Genomic DNA, 16,810 nt, shown 5'->3' with positions numbered 1-16,810 from the left:
GATCCAGTGATTCTTAGAGGCCCTGCCAGCTCTCTAAAAAGGAAAAAGAGGGGCTTCCCTGGTGGCGCAGTGGTTGAGAGTCCGCCTACCGATGCAGGGGACGCGGGTTCATGCCCCGGTCCGGGAAGATCCCACATGCCGCGGAGCGGGTAGGCCCGTGAGCCATGGCCGCTGAGCCTGCGCGTCCGGAGCCTGTTGCTCCGCAACGGGAGAGGCCACAACAGTGAGAGGCCCACATACCGCAAAAAAATAAATAAATAAATAAATAAAAATAAAAAAATAAAAAGGAAAAAGAGGGCTTCCCTGGTGGTGCAGTGGTTAAGAATCCGCCTGCCAATGCAGGGGACATGGGTTCAAGCCCTGGTCTGGGAAGATCCCACATGCTGCGGAGCAACTAAGCCCGTGCGCCACAACTACTGAGCCTGCACTCTAGAGCCCGCGAGCCACAATTCCTAAAGCCCGGGCGCCTAGAGCCCATGCTCTGCAACAAGAGAAGCCACCGCCATGAGAAGCCCACGCACCACAACGAAGAGCCCCCGCTCACCACAACTAGAGAAAGCCCACACACAGCAACAAAGACCCAACGCAGCCAAAAACAAATAAATAAATTTATTTTTAAAAAAATTAAAAAGGAAAAGGAAAAAGAGCCAAAGCCCTCTGGATTGGCATACCCACAGAGGGCGCCTGCCCCAGGCCAGCAGGTGTGATGTGTTCAGCCCAGCATTTCTGAAAATTGGGCCAATGTTTAAAAGTCTAGGAATTTTCCTTAAGACTCAGATTTCTGGCTTCTCTTTCAAAATCTGAAGGTGTGGTCTTGCTGCTGGATCAGGAGCAAGGCTGCCCCTCAGGTTGGGGTGCCCATCACCCCACTTCTCCCGGGCCAGCCACACTGTTTAGCCTGTGGGGCCCATAGGCATCAGGGCTTCCGGCTCTGAAACCAGGCCCTCAGCCATTTAACAGTGGACTTGTTTTCAGAACAGCGAGTACTTTCTCCAGCACCATGTTTTTGGTGGAGAGAAAAACAGTACTGAGTTGTTCCTGACCCCGAGAAAGGAGCTTTGCTCTTCCACGGAGGGTGGGCTCAGGTGGTGGGTTTTTATTGTCGCCTCTCTGGGTTTCTGCCCTGGCATCTGAGGGTCAGGCAGGATCCTCCCATGTTTATCCTTCTTGTCCTGAGAGCCGAAGTGCCTCCCACAGTGCAGGGCAGCCTGGGGCTTGGATGGTAAGCTCGCACTCCAGAGGGCCACCGCCTTCCTCTCTGGAGGTTACAGTCCCAATTAAGTGGCCCTTGTTCTCTGCCACATTCCCTGCACGAGCAATTTCCACGTAGTACTAGAGTCCAGATTGGGCATTTCCTCCAGTGAGTCTGTTAAGATCGCTGCAGAGTGGGGGTCATCGGGGGCTTTAGCCCCACCTTTAGGAGCTAGACTTGGTGATGAGTCAATGAGGCTGTGCTGGGACCTCCAGGTCCCTTCCCTGTGCCCAGCCAGGCCCGCTTGTGGGGAGCGCTTGGCCACTGTCAACACCTGCCCTGGCCAGGACCTGCTGCTCAAGGTGACCCAGACCATGAGTGGCCGCTGCGGACGGGGATGGGCTCTTCCAGAGCTGCAAGGATGTGCAGGCGCAGCCAACCCAGGCCCAAGGCAGAACCCATGCTCGGCCAGGTCCCCACGATTTACATGCACGTAGAGTTTGCGAAGCGCTGGCTCATGGCACACCTGGAGACCAGCAGACCAGGGAGACCCCAGCCAGCCAGCTCCAGCGCCGCATGGGGGGTGGCAGCGGTAAAATCTATGATTTTTATCTTGACAGTGTCCCTTTAAAAAATCAAAGTCGCACCCTGCCTCACTGGCCAGCAAGAAACCTAAAAGGGAAACAGTAAGTGTGTTTGGCCCTGTGGCTACGTCTTTGCCCTGTGCCCTGATTATTGTACCAGTGACAAGAATGGGAAGTCACTTTCACCCCAGGCTAACGTGTTCTGTTCATTTAATCTGTCAAATCCACTCTCCCCAGTCCCGGCGTCCCTGCCCAGGAAGGGAGTTTTGTGGAACAAGCAAAGCTCAAGGTCTGTCGGCAGAAAGCCCCGGGCACCCCTTCTCGCCAGCTCTGCTTCTGCCCATGGTCTCCTGATGCCCTGTTTCCCTTTTTTTTCTTGCTGGCAGTGGAATGACGGAGGCGGAACTAAGGCTGCCGCTCTTGTTGCAAACGTCCCTCGTGCTTGCTCACCCTGCATCCCTGCTCTGCAGGCCAACACTTGTATTTCTCACATTTTTCCTGCATCTCAGGGAGCAGACAGCATGTGGCTGGGCCACATGTGGCTGGGCCAGGCCTCTGCCTGGGGCCTCCGCTGAGCCCCGGGCCCCTTTGGAAAATGGTAGAGGGTTGGGGTCACTGAGGGTCAGCCTAGACAGAGAGGTTTTCTCCCTGTTTCGAGGGGCAAGGGGTGGCTTGGGACAAATGCAGACACCGTGGTCCCAGGGAACCCAGGAGGTGCTTGCTGAGGACAGAGAGCACCACCTGGCTCCTCTGCCTCCCCCTGGTCCCTAGGGTCACTCTGTCACCTCCCTGAAGGGCAGCTCCCTTCCTTCTCACAGGTCAGCCGGGCAGGCAGGAGTCCCATGTAGAGAGCGTTGCCCTTCACCTTGTTCACGAGAGTGAGGGCAGGCGGCTGCCCAACCCCCCGGCTTGGGAGGCCTAACATCTCCCTTTGCCTTTAACCCTAAAGCAAGACTCAGCCTATTGATTGGATCTACTCCCAGAGAGGGTGAGACTGGTCCTGAGGAGGTGCCTGTTAGGCTCCCCGGAGCCCATATCAGCCCTGCAGTTGCTTGTCCGGCCCAAGGAGGATCTCTAGGCTGGGCCCCCGTGTCGGGCAGGTCCTCCTGGCCTAGGCCACACACTCCCACCGGCTTCTCCCGCCTCTGCCATGGCTTTGCTCCCCTCCTGCCCCTGCCCCTGCCCCCTCCTCTCACTAACACCTCTCTCACTCTCTGCGCCCACCAGGCAGGAGCAGAAAGCCAGGTAGGGGCTGGCCAAGGCCCTCTCTTCCTCCATCCTGGGCACCGAGTGGGCCACTTGGGTGTCCGATGCTGCTCTGGAGTTCTTGGCGCCCCTCTGAGGGAGGGGGATATGAGTCTCTGGAAGGTGGAGTGGACAGGAGATGGTCAGAGAGCAGGTTCTGGGGAGCAGACCATCCCTGGGGCGCCAGGCCGGCGTCTGGGGCTCTGTGGCCATGGGCAGTGGGCAGGGTGCCTGGCCGGCCCGTCCCTCACCTGCTCCTGTCCCTGCAGAGCTCCGACAGCATCCCGCCTGGCTACGAGCCCATCTCCCTGCTCGAGGCGCTCAACGGCCTTCGGGCTGCCTCCCCAGCCATCCCCTCGGCCCCCCTTTATGAAGAGATCACCTATTCAGGCGTCTCAGACGGCCTGTCCCAAGCGAGTTGTCCACTTGCTGGGATCGATCGGATCATGGAAAGCAGCCTCCAGAAGGGCAAGCTGAGGAGCAAATCCCCCGACAGGTGAGACCACCGCCGGCAGCCCCCTGGGGAAGGTGTGCGGGACCCTCCAGGTGCACCTCATCCACCTTGTTTGTGCCCCACGAGCCAGCCCTGGCCTTGCTTGGCGATTACAGGATCATCATCACTGATGTAAGGGACTTTCGAGGGCCACATGCCCAGGGGCTGGGCAAGGGTCAGTCCTGGTCCTTTGGACACTTGGAGGTGCCAGCGAGCAGCCCTGCTGTGTTTAGTCTTTGCTCAGACGTGTGTTGGTTTTCTAGAAAAGTATAAAGAAGGCACAGGTTCTATAAAACTCCCACAGCCCGTGCGCCTTATACGTGTGACAAAACAACTCCAAAGATACAGCAGGACACGTGGGTCTCTCCTGCTGTTGCTCAGCCCTCCCCCCAAGCCTATACCATCGCGGTTCCCCTCTCCCCCGCAAACAGTGCCGTGTGCAGGCTGCAGGTGGAGGGCCACCTACTCCCCAGGCCTAGCGCACGTTTGCTGGCCCAGCTGGGGCGTTGGCTTGGGTGGGGTTGGCGTTGCTCATCCTCTGTCCTCCGCCCACTCTGTCCCCAGCACCCTGCGGTCCCCATCGTCCCCCATCCATGAAGAGGATGACTCGGAGGCCCCGCCCCCGCCGAGCGGGGCAGGGGTGGCGCTGAGCAGCTCCCCAGAGGTGAGGCCCCTGCCCGCCCTCCTCAGGCATGCCATTGCCATTTGTCCTTCCATCCCCACGCTCCACCACTCCCTCGCGCTCGCTCGTTGACCTTGGCTGCTGTGACTTCCCCCAGCCTCCGTTTCCTCATTTGTCGGGTGGGTGCTGTTGGGTGGAGTCCAGCGAGGGCCGTAGGAGGAGCTGTGTGTGACACACCCAAAGGCGCCGCCTGTCCTGGACCCGACTCACCCTGTGTCCTCCCCGGCCACCTGCAGCCTGGTGCCCAGCTGTCAGCACCAGGGTCCAGGCATGTTTTTCCTTTGTTTCCTAGAGCTTCATAACGGAGGAGGTTGACGAGACTTCATCACTAAAGCAAGGTGAGCCCTCTCCTCCCTGAGGCCCTGGTGCTCCCTGCCCGGCAGGAAGCGGGGCCTCCAAGTCTCTTCCGGAGGTTCCTCCAAGCTGTGTTAGTTGCCCTCCTGGGACCACACACTTTGGTTCCTACACGGTCTCATGGAGGACAGCCCTGGGCCGCTCCTGGTTTTCCCTCCTTATCCGTCCATTTAGTGGTAGCAGCCCTTTTTCTTCCCGCCTGGATCATTCTGCCCATGGTCGGTGCTCCATGCTCCTGGGCTTGGGCTGTGCCCCTCCCTCCAGGGCAGGGTCCCACCGGGGTCTCTGGGCCTTGCCCAGGCCTGGGGTAGCCGATGGCCGGTGGGTGCGCAGCTCAGCCAGGCCCCTCCCCGGCGTGTTCCCTGTGTAAGGGGCCTGGTGTCCCTCCTGAGCAGAGGTTTAGCACTTGGCAGCCCCCTGGGGTCCAGTCCCAGCCGCCGCTGCCGGCACTGGCTGTGAGTGGGGAGGTGACAGGAGGTGGGAAGACGCTGTTCCTCTGCAGGCCTGGTCTTTCCTCCCCGCGTCAGACAGATGAGGAGACTGAGGCTCAGGGTTGGTGTCGGGGGAGGCCCAAGGCCCTTTAGTTGAGAATGACAGAGCCAGGGGGTAGCCAAACTGTGGTCAAGGCCCCCAGAGCAACCTGCAGCCACCCTGGCACTGTGACCCCCTCCCTGCTGGGTGGCCCCTGGCCAGTGCTGCGCTGGGTGACCCATGTCTGCCTGCAGGCCGCTGGGCAGGGCCTTGGGCCTGGGAATGGTGCCAGGGTTAAGGTGTCCCCCAGGAGCATGGTGTTGTCACTTCCCACCCGGCGTGCAGGGCCAGGTCCCTCTGCCTCTCAGGCCTAAGCTTCCCTACCTTCCATGGCTGTGGCTCCTTCCCACCTGCACATAGCATGTGCCAGGACTGGGGGCCCTCCGGAGGCCCTGTCACAGGATCCAGGTCCCTCTTCTGCCTGAGGGGATGCCCCCACAAGCACAGTGCAGGTCCCGGGCTGAGAACTGATGTGTGAGAGAGAGGACACCCCCCTGTTCCCCGACATGTGAGCTCCCTGCTGCGGGCCTGGGGGTCAGAGGGCTGAGCACCCACCTGCCTGTCCAGGAAGATAGGAGACAGTCAGATCTATTACCATTCCATGTTGTCTTTTAAATGTGGCTATGTGATGTTTTTATAATAAAAACAAAATAAAGCCCCACGCTGGTGGGTAGGAGAAAAGGAAAGAGAAAGAAAATAGACGTCTACCTCTGGGTCCTGGGAGAGCAGAGGGGGAGTCAAGGGTGGGGTCTGGGCCCCAGGGTGGGGTCTGGGGTCCCAGACTCCTGCCTGCCGGTCCCGAACCTGCCCCTTCCTCTGCAGGGAGCCGAGTGCCGTCTATCGAGAACGTCCTGCAGGACGGCAGCCCCGAGCCCTGCAGCCGAGGCCAGCCCAGCGCAGCTGCAGACATCTACCTGCCAGGTAACGGCACTCGGCCGGTGGCGCTGGGAGCCTGCCAGGCCTGGGGGAAGCCCACTTCCCCATCCCTGGCTCTGAGCGCACGCTCCTTCCATTGACCCCCAAAGCACGGCCAGGCCCGGATTACACAGTCACCCTGCAGCCCCTGGTTCTTTGGGGCAGAGCCTGTGCCTGAGGCTCCTTTTCATCCCGGAGCCAGCTCAGCCTCAGGAAGGCAGAAAAGGCTTCTTGTTTAAGTCCAGGCGGGCAAATCTGGTCCCACTGCCACTGCTGTCTTCCTTCATCCCTGGGCTGTGCTGGGTGCCCCAGCAGCCGGGCCTCTGCCCAGGCAGCTGAAGACGGAAACCTCCCCGCTGGCTGCAGGCCTGGCGAGGGCCAACAGGCTCCACCACTGGCCTGGGGCTCACAGTCTCCCTGGGCCCGGGTGAAGCAGCACATCCAGGCCAGGGCAAGGGACACAGGCTGGGGCACTAGGTGCCAGCGAGGCCCAAGGGCAGCAGGAAGGGGTCTTGCGTCTCCTCGCACCCCTTCCCAGGCCCCCACCTAGGGCCCTGTGGCCTTAGCTCTGCTCGCTGCTCCTCTGGGTCAAGATCCTCAGGTTCAAGTCCTGGGCTCCAAAGACGGGACGGGAGTTGGGGTCTCTCAGACGCTTGTGCCCAGGCCTGCTGGGACACCACCTGAGGTTTCCGGAATCAAGATAAAAAACCACGTTGCCCTCAGAGCCTGGCTGCTTCCTCGTGGCTGGGAAGCCCCTTCTCCTCGCCCCTACCTGTCTCGGGAGCCACCACTGCCTGGTCCCCTGGCCTGGGCATTGGGGGAACTGTGATGTGCTTTGGTCTGGAAGGGCCTCTTGTTCCTGGGCTTCTGGACGAGCAGCGGCCTGTGCAGACAGAGGGTGTGGTTAGAGGACAGTGGGTCCCCAGGTGTGAGGAAGGAGGGCACTAGTTGGTTCGTTGACACACACGGGCCTACCCAAAGGAACCCCTGGGTGAAAGCTGTGTCTGGGACCTTAGATTAACACAGGATTCCAGAGGACTTAGTATATCATGAGGATGAAAACCTGGTCGGGGGCTGAGGGGTGGTCAGGAGAGGGACTCAGCTTCCTAGAGCCCTGAGTGAGTCCTGACCCTGCAGGCAGCCCCTGGGTGTGGGTGAGGGCACCCTGAGTGCACGCAGCCTCTGCAGTGCCACCCCTCACTTCCCACACCTCGAGTGCCCCACGGAGTGTCCAGGAGCTCAGGACAGGCCACAGCCGGCTGGCCCAGCCCACGGGTGAGAGCAGGACCTCTGGCTCTCTGGATCCCCCAGTGCATGTCTCGGGCCTTCTTTAGGTCCACACTGGGGGTGGAGGCAGTCGGCTTTGGAGGTGGTAGAGGAGAGGCCACAGAGGCCAAAAAGCTGGCTGTGGGGCCTGACTGGACAGCAGGGTGGGGCTGGTTCTCGATGCCAGAGCAGAGAGGAGGCTGCACGTGGGTGTCCTGTACCCCCTCCTCACAAGCATGGCTGCTTGTACCTGGGGGGCAGGCAGGGGTCCTCGTGGACACACACACCTCTGAGTCGTCCATTCCCACGCCTCTTCCTCTGTTTTCTCCGGGCTTTTTTGCTTAGCAGAGACCCTACACATCTTCCACATCAGTGTGTGTGTTTAAGAATGCACACACGCAGGGATCTCCATTCTTTTTAACAGCACCGCGTTCTCTGGCTGGCTGGAGCGTGATTCAGTGAATCTTAGTGTATCCCGTAGATAGGAAGAAAGGAGATGGGGGCAAATCCATAAAATGGAGAAATCCTAGATGTCCGGCATCCCAGCAGCCCTGCGGGGTGGGGGCCCTTCCTGGGCTCCACTGCGCCCAGCCTCCAGCCCTGCCCCAGCTACCTGCATCCTTCCCTGGGCTGGGTTCCTCTTCATTAGCACTGGGCCCAGAGCTGTTTCTCAGGTAGCGTTTTCAGCACGTGTCTCTTTTGTGTCAGCACATCGGTTTGTGTGGCATTTATTTCCATCATATCCCACCCCCACCCTGGCACCTTGTCCTAAAGCCAGTGCCTCTGCCCTGGAACGTGCCGGTCCCTCTGAGCGCTTTGCTAACCGAGCTTCCGTCTCTCTCCTCCTCTGCGCAGCCCTGGGGCCCGGCTCCTGCTCCGGTGGTTTAGAGAAGTAAGCTGGTACGTGACGCCTTCGCACGCGGGGCGGGGGCTCTGCGGGCGGCCTTGGCAGGGTGCTGGAGAGAGGGCCCCAGCCACCCTCCCTCTCCTGCTCCCGCTGGGGGTTCCTTCCCATTTTCCGGGCTCCTTCCACAGCCGTGTCTTCTCCGGGGCCCTGGATTCAGAATCCAGAGCGCTCCAAACACCAAAGCAGAGGTGCCCCTGAGAGGTGGTCGTGTGGGGTCTGATGCTGGCTTTTGGAACCAGAGGATTTCCCATCTGGACCAGGCAGCCCAGTCAGGCTCTTGCAGCCTTGAGGGTCCTGGGATCAGTGACTCAGCCCTAGCTGAGACCCTCCCATCGCTGACAACTAGCCTGTTCCCCCACCCACCTCTGGAACCTTCCGGAACACCAACATGCCCTGATGTCAGTCTGTGAGGCGGCTGCGTGAAGTGGTCTCCCCACCTAACAGGGAGGTGCCCTCTCCCTGGGCGACCCAAACAGACGTTTTACAGAAGACAGTTCTGCGAGCACCACTGGGAAGGGACGCGCTGGGGCCCCTGCCCCTCCCTCAGGTGACAGCAGCCTCACCAGCAAGTCTGGAGATAGAGAACCTGGCTCCTTCGGTGGCCCAGGGTTTCCAGACGAGTGTGGGTGGGGTCGCACCGCGTGCTGTGTCGGCCTTGTGGGACGCAGCCCTCCTCCCGGTCAGCCGTCTTGGACCCAGGCTGCGGGGTCCATCCACCCACTGCCTTCCCCCACAGTCCTTTCTCATCTTCCTTGATGATTCCTTGTGATGAATCTTACTCTCTGCTGAAATAGGACCTGACACCTTTATTCTCATCCGTGGGAGATGTTGAGTGTTGCCACTTAGGTAAAACTTCCGGAAGTAGGAAACGGGTCAGACCCGGCTGCTAGGAATTGTATTTGTCCTGTGTGCTGTGTGGCAGAGCTGGCTTCCCACGTGAAGCCACGGCTCCTAAGAAAACTGTCCCTCACCGAGTCCCCGAAGTCTGTCGCAGGGGGCTTCTGGGTTTGCCATTGAATCCACCCCGGGGCTCCTTGTGCGGATGGGCACGGCCCTGAGAGGTGTGCAGCTCCCCCTGCACCAGCGCCTGGGGGTGGCCTGAGCTAGGGACGGAGCCCCTCACGGCATCCTGGAGGCGCCATGTGGGGATGGCGGGAACAGCCTCCAAGGAGGGCAGGCAGGGGCTCCTGGGGCTGCTCTAGGCACCCCTCCACCGGGGGTGACCGAGTTCCAGCCAAATTCAGTGGCCTGTCGGAGCCCAGGAAGCACGGAGCAGGCACAGGCGGGGCACCTGGGAGCTGGCAGCCAAGGTGCCCCATTGCCTTCTGTTCCAGGGCGGGGGCTGGAGTCACCGGGCCCTCTGTGTGCTCTGCCGCAGACACACAGCGGGGCAGCTGGTGGGGACCCAGAGCCTGGTGGGCGAAGGGAGCGGTGAGGCGGGGCAGCTCAGCCGAACGTGACCCTCCTCCCTGTTTCCTGCCTGCAGGATGGTCCACCTCCATGGAGACGCCCCGCAGCCTCCACACCGCCGGGCCCCCCCGGCCTCCACTTGGTGGCCCCAGTCCTGACCCTGGGGCCGCTGAGCTGACCCCACTCTGAGAGCGTGGCCAGGCTGGCAGCATGGAGCCCTCAGCTCCCTAGACTTGGCCGAGGGGCTGCCCGGACTCCAGCGTGACCCCTGGCCTCTCCAGTCTGCACGCCCTGTGTGGTCACTGGCTCCGAGGGGCCATGTGACCCTTGATTGAAGAGCACAGTTGACCTTCCTCTCTGACAACCCCCTTTTTCTACGGTCGATGTATTTATAAATGGTACAGGATGAAGGATGGCGGCTTTCTGTCCTGGGCGCTGAGCTCTGGGGTTCCTCCCAGTCGTCCTATGGGCTGATCACCCAGGTGCAGCCTGGATGGGCCTCACCCAGCCCCCAAGTCTGTAGGGGGCCCGTCAATGCCCGAGAACTCAACAGAGTGCAGTCTTCACAGGAAACGTCACGGGGGCCTTGTGGGAGGAAAGGAAGTGGGGTCCGAGTGTCAGTCAATGAAGGAAACAGTGCCTGTCCCCTCCCCATGTGCGTGTACCCTTCCCCCCCTACGCGGCCCTGTGGGACCACCTCCCACAGTTTGCCCCCCGCCCCCCCCCCCGGGCGGCTAGGCAGTCAGGCCAGGTCTGGGTCTGGCCATTAACAGCGGTTGTGTCCAGGGGCCCTTCTCTGAGCCCCACACCTTCTCGGAGGCAGCCTAGCCCATGTCATCAGACCCTCCGGGTGGGGGGCTCCACTTGGCCGGTGGCGCTGCTGCCCACCCGCCCCGGGAGGGCCTGAGTGGCTTCTCTGCTCCCTCTTCACCATGTAGATGCCACTTAGCGTTTCTCTTTGATTTGTTCTGTCTGGGACTCCTGTGGTGGAACCTGCCAGGGGATGAGGGTCCCATCTGAGGTGACCTCGTCTTTTTTTAAAGATAAACTTTCTGGGTAACAGAAAGGCAGAGGGGACGCTTGGCCTTGGTGCCCCCGGGTGAGAGCTTCCCCAGCAGGACCTTGAGTCCAGTGGGTGGGTCTGCAGCTCCCGGGTGCAGACACTTACTTTCCTTGCAAGCGGGAGAGCGTCCCGCTTCCTGAGGAGCTGCCCTGGGAAGGACGGTTCTGGGGCGGCCGGCTGCACAGCCTGAGGCTCTGTTGAGTGGGGCAGTCGGGTGTGGATGACTCCTTTTCCCTCCGGTTGAGCCTGTGAACAGTGGCCACGCTTGGGGCAGCCTGCCCTGGCCCCTTGGCTCCCTGCCTCCCCTCCCCTCCTACCCACCATGTGTTCATGGGTGCACGCATGCCGATGCACACACACACACGCACACACACACAGGCAGGGCGGCCGTGTCCCTCTCCTCAGCCCTCTCCTCTCACGGCCAGCACCCCGGCCTCTCGCCATCGATATTGTGCCAGTAACTCTGAAGGACAGGGTGCAGACTGGCCTGTCTTGTACTTGCGTGTGCTACCATTTGATGTACTCTGATTGGCTAGTTTTTGTTCGTTTTTACTGTCTATTTATAGTAATAAAATCATGCAGCAATATCCCACCCGCTCCTTCCTCCGTGCACAGCACCTTAGGACTGAGGCTGTTTCTTGGGAGGCAGGACAGCTGAGTAGCTGGTGGCAGCTCTGACGCCCTCACAGCAGTGCAGGTGCCAACTTGTGGCTGCAGCCTCTGTTCCCTCATGTATAAGATGTCCGCGAACTACAACTTCCAGGAGGGCGTGAGGACTGCTGTTATTATTCTTTTGGTCATATCGTGCTGATTGTTGGGTTGGAGCAAAGGAGGGACCCTTGGGACTTGGCTCTGCCTCCTGAGCAGGTGGCAGAGCCCAAAGCCTCCAGGTGTGCAGGTTGCTTCAGCGAGTTGATTCATCCCACCGCCGTGAACTGAGTGCCTGCTCTGCCAGAAGTCAAAATGGGCAAGGCCCCTGGAGCCTGTGTTCTAGTCAGTGAGACACCACGCAAGTAATCCAAGTTTTCCCAGGTCTGGTTACTGTTAGGAAGAGAGTCAGCGGGTCACGAGATGGAGTTGATTTAACCTGTGGCTGGGGAGGGCTTCTCTGAGGAGATATTTCAGCTGAGCCTTGAATGCTGCCAAGGAGCTCTCCGCAGAAGCGCACCCCAGGCAGGCGGCCCAGCAAGTGCAAAGGCCCAGAGGCAGGAGTGGACCAAGTGTGTCCAGCAAGTGGCTGAAGCATCAGAGTTGGGGGTGTGGGGTGCAGACACCTTGTGGGGTAGTTTTAGCCAGAGGCTTCTAAGCAAGGGAGCAACTTTCTCCAGCTGTCATGTGGGGAATGGATTGGAGGGGCAGGTTTGGCTGCCAGGATGCTGGAGCCCAGCCAGGGCCCTCTGCTTGGTCTGCGCTCTCCTGCCCAGCGAGCAGCCTCCTCGTAGGGAAAGGCTGGGGCTCCAGAACACCCACTGCAGCACTGCCTGAACCACCACCCACCAGCAGGGCCCTGGCTCCTCTGTGGACACAGTTCCAAGTAGCCTCCTCTGGTCCCCTCTGACTCAGGCAGCCTGTCCCTGCCCCAAGGAAGGCTTGCCACCTCAGTTGTGCCTGGGTCTGGCATGGTCCCAGTGTGGTAGAAGGGCGCTCAGTGTCACATGGGTTCTTGCATGGGCTGCACTGGATCTCCCTCCACACTGCCCCCAAACCAACCCACCTCCTTTCTTAATGTCTGCGGCCTGGAGGTGGGGTCCTCCCTGAATTGGCCCTTCCCCTTGATAATCTCTCCCCTTCAGACACGGTTACCTGCCCTGGAATCTGGCTTCCCCTTGCCAGCTGTGGCTGCCCCACCTGAGCCCTGACCCCTGGCAGAGGGCCATGGTAGGGGAGAGCCTCTCTCTTTGGGTCCTTACTCCCCACGTCTGACAGAACACCACCGAGGACCCAACGTGAATGAGTTTCTGGCGAATCCTGCCAACCCTCGCCTGCCCTCTGCCCCTCTCCTTCTCAGCCCCGGTCAGGGCACAGAACTTGCCCTCGGCTGCATGGCTTTCCTGAGCCTGTGCCATGGCACCCATCCTGTGAGCACAGGCTGTGGTGCCTTCCCTCAGCAAATCCATGTCCATGGTGGGAGAAAAATGGAGCTTGGGCCAGCTGGTGGAGCGAGTGGCACCATAGGATCCAGGGGAGCCCCGCTACTGTCCCTCTGATGGCTGTTTCTGACGCTTCCGAGCCCTAGCAACTTCCTTCTCCAGTACAGACAGCTGGTAAGTAACTCGGGCCCCCTTTTGCTGAAGCTTCACGGTTTTCTGTTGTGTACACTGGGTAGGAGGCAGTGGGAATCTTGGGTGGGATCCTGGCTCTCACAAACTGCTGGGTGCCCTCAGGCAAGTCCCATTCATCTAAGCCCCAGGTTCCTCCTCGGAATAAAGTGGGGGAGACCTTATTTCCTCCAACAGTACCTGGCTATGGTGTCTGACAGGCAGGGTACTTGGTGCGCTGGGCTGGGAAGCTCCCTGCCCCGGGATTTAAATCACTTCTGCCCCAGCAGGCTGGGCTTAGGGAGCCCCAGAACTCCTCACCATGCACCCAGTTCAGTGCTGGGTGTGGACTTGTACTGTGAGGGCAGTTGGAGCTTTGCCAGACTCTGCTTTCCTGCTCTTCTAGTCAGGCAGACCAGCAGTGACCTTGGATTCCAGTGCTTAGCCGGCTGCAGAACGATGGGGCTGGCGTGCGTGCAGGGGAGGGTTGTGTCCTCTGATCCCAGGGCTCAGCTGAGCCCCCTGGGGGAAGCAGGAGGCGCCCTCGCGTCCAGAAGCTGGAGCCGGCCAGACCTGGAGCTGGCGGTGGGAAGCCCGCGGGGCGGTGCTCCCAGGCAGGCGCTGGGGGAGGGCCGAGGGCAAAGAGATCGCTGCGGCTTCTCCTGCCCTCTTCGGGGCGGGTAGTCTGAACCCTGACTCCGCAAGCACCGCCCCCACCCCGCAAGCGCCGCGCGGCCGAGGACCCGAAGTCCACGCCCCACTCCTGCGAGCTCGGCTGTCGCGTTGCGTCCTGGGCTCTGTGGTTTTCGAGGGCCGTGGGCGGGGCCCGCTCGGGGTGCGCGGCTATTGGGTGACGGCTGGGGCGCCCGCAGCCATTCCCTTTGTGCCCGCCCCTTCCGCCCCGCAACGGAGCGTCGGAGAGCCGTGACGGGCTCTGCCCTGGTGCGCGTCAGCGATTGGCGGAGGGGCGGGGCCCAGGGGCGCGGCTGTCCGCGGATTGCTCGGGCACGGCGGGGGCGGGCCCGCGCATGCACGTAAGGGCGGTGCACGGGTCGCGGTGGGTAGTGCCAAGATGTCGGCGGCGGCGGTTCCGGAGCTGAAGCAGATCAGCCGGGTGGAGGCGATGCGTCTGGGGCCGGGCTGGAGCCACTCGTGCCACGCCATGCTGTACGCCGCAAACCCCGGGCAACTCTTCGGCCGCATCCCCATGCGCTTCTCGGTGCTGGTGAGGACGCGGGAGGACGCGGGCGGGCGGGTACGGGACGCCACTCGGACCTGCGCCCGTGACCCGGCGCTCCCTTGCAGATGCAGATGCGCTTCGACGGACTGCTGGGCTTCCCCGGGGGCTTCGTGGACCGGCGCTTCTGGTCGCTGGAGGACGGACTGAATCGGGTGCTGGGCCTGGGCCTGGGCTGCCTGCGCCTCACGGAGGCCGACTACTTGAGCTCGCACCTGACCGAGGGCCCGCACCGCGTCGTGGCGCACCTGTACGCGCGGCAGCTGACGCTGGAGCAGCTGCATGCTGTGGAGATCAGCGCGGTGCACTCGCGGGATCACGGCCTGGAGGTGGGGGCCGCTGCTCGGGCCCCGCCCCCCGCCCCGGGGTTTGGCTCTGGCCCCGCGGAAGGCACCGATGGGTAACACGTCCCCCTGAGGGTCCCCTGGACAGTTTGGGAGGGTGTCGCTGTCTCCAGCTTCGGGGTGGGGAGAGGGACCAGGGGTCGGGTAGGGTGGGAGGGGGGCCGGGGCTGGGGCTCCCTCGGGGCTGTGTTCCATCTGCCTTGCTGCCTGCCATTGCCAATCCTGGGAGTGGGGAGTGGGATCGGTGGGAGGATGGGAAGGGGCGGTGCCTGCTCCGGGAGGTGTGAAACTGCAGAGTAAAAAGGGGATCTTGTAGGTCTGGGTTCATGGGCCGGAATCTCATGGTGTGAGGGATGAAGGCTCTACTTCTGGGTTTTATAGTCTGGAAGACTGGGAGTGGCACTTGGGGTGTTTGGGATTCACCAGGTGAAAGAGGGAGCATGGGGGTGTGGACTGTGGGGCTTCCTGCTAGTGGTTGAGGGCTGGGACTTGAGAGTGGGATGTGCATGGGGATGGCCTTGAAACTTGCTTGGGGAAGAGAGGGGCTGCACCGCACCAAGGGAACTGGCTGGCTTCTACCTCACCCAACCCTACCTGGGTCTCCCATTATGTCCTTGGCAACCTGGCTGTCCTTCCCGTGGCCTAGCTGCTCACAAGCCCCTCCTGCCAAGGCCATGCCATCCGTGTGGGGGCCTGGTCCCAATCCTGGTCTCCTCTCCATGCAGGTGCTGGGGCTCGTGCGCGTCCCACTGTACACCCAGAAGGACCGAGTCGGTGGCTTTCCCAACTTCCTGAGCAACGCTTTCATCAGCACAGCCAAGTACCAGCTCCTCTTTGCTCTCAAGGTGCTCAACATGATGCCCGAGGAAAAGCTGGCTGAAGCTTTGGCTGCGGCCACAGAAAAGCAGAAGAAGGCCCTAGAGAAGCTGCTCCCATCTTCCTCCTGAGGTTGCTCCTGTGCCTTGTGTCTGTCGCCCTCCCCCTGGCGCTCTGTACCCGTGGGCTGAGGCTGGGCCCTCCAGCCTCATTGTGGGAGTGTGTCTTATAGCATGTTCTGTGCTTGACCCATTCCGACTGTGTTGGGGAGTGGGCACCTCCTCTTCTCCACTGCCCAGAGCAGTTACTGGGTGGTGGCCTGGGTGCACCCACTCTAAAACGAGCTCTCTGCGTGCGTGTCGTGGGCTGGTGGAGCCCCAGGTGTTTCCTGATGGCTTCAGTGGATAAGTGCACATGCACTTGGACCCTGGAGAAGTTGCTTTGTTCTCGTGGCAGTTTTGTTCTTGTGGAGGCCAACTTTGGGTTGACTCCATCCTGCGTCCTGCCCCGAGCCAGCCCCAGGGTCTGGAGAAACGCCAGCCCAGGATAGGAGGTTATGTTGTTAATTTTGGTTGTTAGCTTTATTTGTGGTGAGTTTTCAAAGCAGCTTTACCTGCTCTGTCTTGGGCCCTGTCCCTGCGAACAGTCAGGGCTGTGGGGCCCAGGTGTACAGGGAGCTGCTGGAGAAAGGACAGTAAAGTTGTGCCTCCGCTGTTCTGTGTGTTCTTCAGTCCTGGCTACAGGCCTAGGGGTGGATGCACGAGGGTGTCCCCTTCCCCGCCACCCAGGGACCTGAGGGCAGGGGCCGGGCATAAGAGCGGGGCTCTGGGTACCATTCAGGTGGAGCTGATGCAGGCCTCCCCTCCCAGGTGGGGGTGCCAGCCACCTCCCCGTGTTGACTGTGGCACTGCCAGCCATGGACTCTTCTGGGCCATGGGCCTGGTCTGGTGGTTTCTTCACTGAGACTGACAGTGTGATGCCTCTCCCTGATCCTGGTGGCTCTGGTGGCACCTGGGCTGAGCCCACTGCTGCTTCCTTTGAGAGCCTCCCCTCTCTGTTCCCAGCACAGCCTGCAGGCACCTCCAGGAAGCAGTCTGGCAGCACTGGCCAAGCGTGCACAATGACAACAGGAGAGCCACCACAGGACAGGAAGGTCACCACTGGCGGTCTCCTATGGCCCTACGTCTGGAAAGACTCCTCAGTGAAGCTCACAGTTTCCACAGCGCTGGCCTGGTAAGGAAAGCAATGCTCCCGGCCCAGCCTGGGTGTCCCATCTTAGAGCCTCGACGAAGTGGCTGGCACATGTGGGCAAGGACACTCTGCTCTGTAAATAAAACACCTGTACTTGCTCCTCTCTTATTTCTGGGGCCTGCTTCGCTCTCCAGGTAGCTTTGTAGAATCATGGGGGTTCTGATGCAAAGGTGGCCCTAGCTACAGGCAACAGAGGGATGGGGCAGCAGGGATCACCCAGTTGGTCCTGCCCTGAGCATGGTGCTCTGGGCGAGGGCCCTGG

The 16,810-nt window shown here is 61.1% G+C and overlaps 2 protein-coding genes across 2 annotated transcripts in view; both read left to right on the top strand.

The window, feature by feature from the left end:
• The window catches only part of MGRN1 (mahogunin ring finger 1), a 52,555-nt gene extending 41,326 nt beyond the window's left edge, over positions 1-11,229 (top strand). The window contains 8 exon segments of the mRNA XM_082670020.1: positions 1,813-1,878; positions 3,291-3,517; positions 4,079-4,178; positions 4,489-4,534; positions 5,904-6,002; positions 9,656-9,714; positions 9,716-9,751; positions 9,753-11,229. Coding sequence (XP_082526146.1) covers positions 1,813-1,878; positions 3,291-3,517; positions 4,079-4,178; positions 4,489-4,534; positions 5,904-6,002; positions 9,656-9,714; positions 9,716-9,751; positions 9,753-9,914 — 795 coding nt within the window. The 3' untranslated portion in view covers positions 9,915-11,229.
• A 2,716-nt stretch (positions 11,230-13,945) lies between these two features.
• Positions 13,946-16,640, top strand: NUDT16L1 (nudix hydrolase 16 like 1). Its single transcript, XM_082669535.1, has 4 exons — positions 13,946-14,125; positions 14,206-14,466; positions 15,207-15,429; positions 16,362-16,640. Exons 1-3 carry the CDS (start codon positions 13,973-13,975, stop codon positions 15,426-15,428), a joined length of 636 nt encoding a protein of 211 aa, XP_082525661.1. The 5' UTR covers positions 13,946-13,972; the 3' UTR covers position 15,429; positions 16,362-16,640.
• Positions 16,641-16,810: the final 170 nt, after the last annotated feature.

This window comes from Grampus griseus (assembly GCF_964374135.1).
Source record: "Grampus griseus genome assembly, chromosome: 14".
Classification (NCBI taxonomy): Eukaryota; Metazoa; Chordata; class Mammalia; order Artiodactyla; family Delphinidae; genus Grampus; species Grampus griseus.
This window is presented reverse-complemented; position numbering and strand designations above follow the sequence as displayed.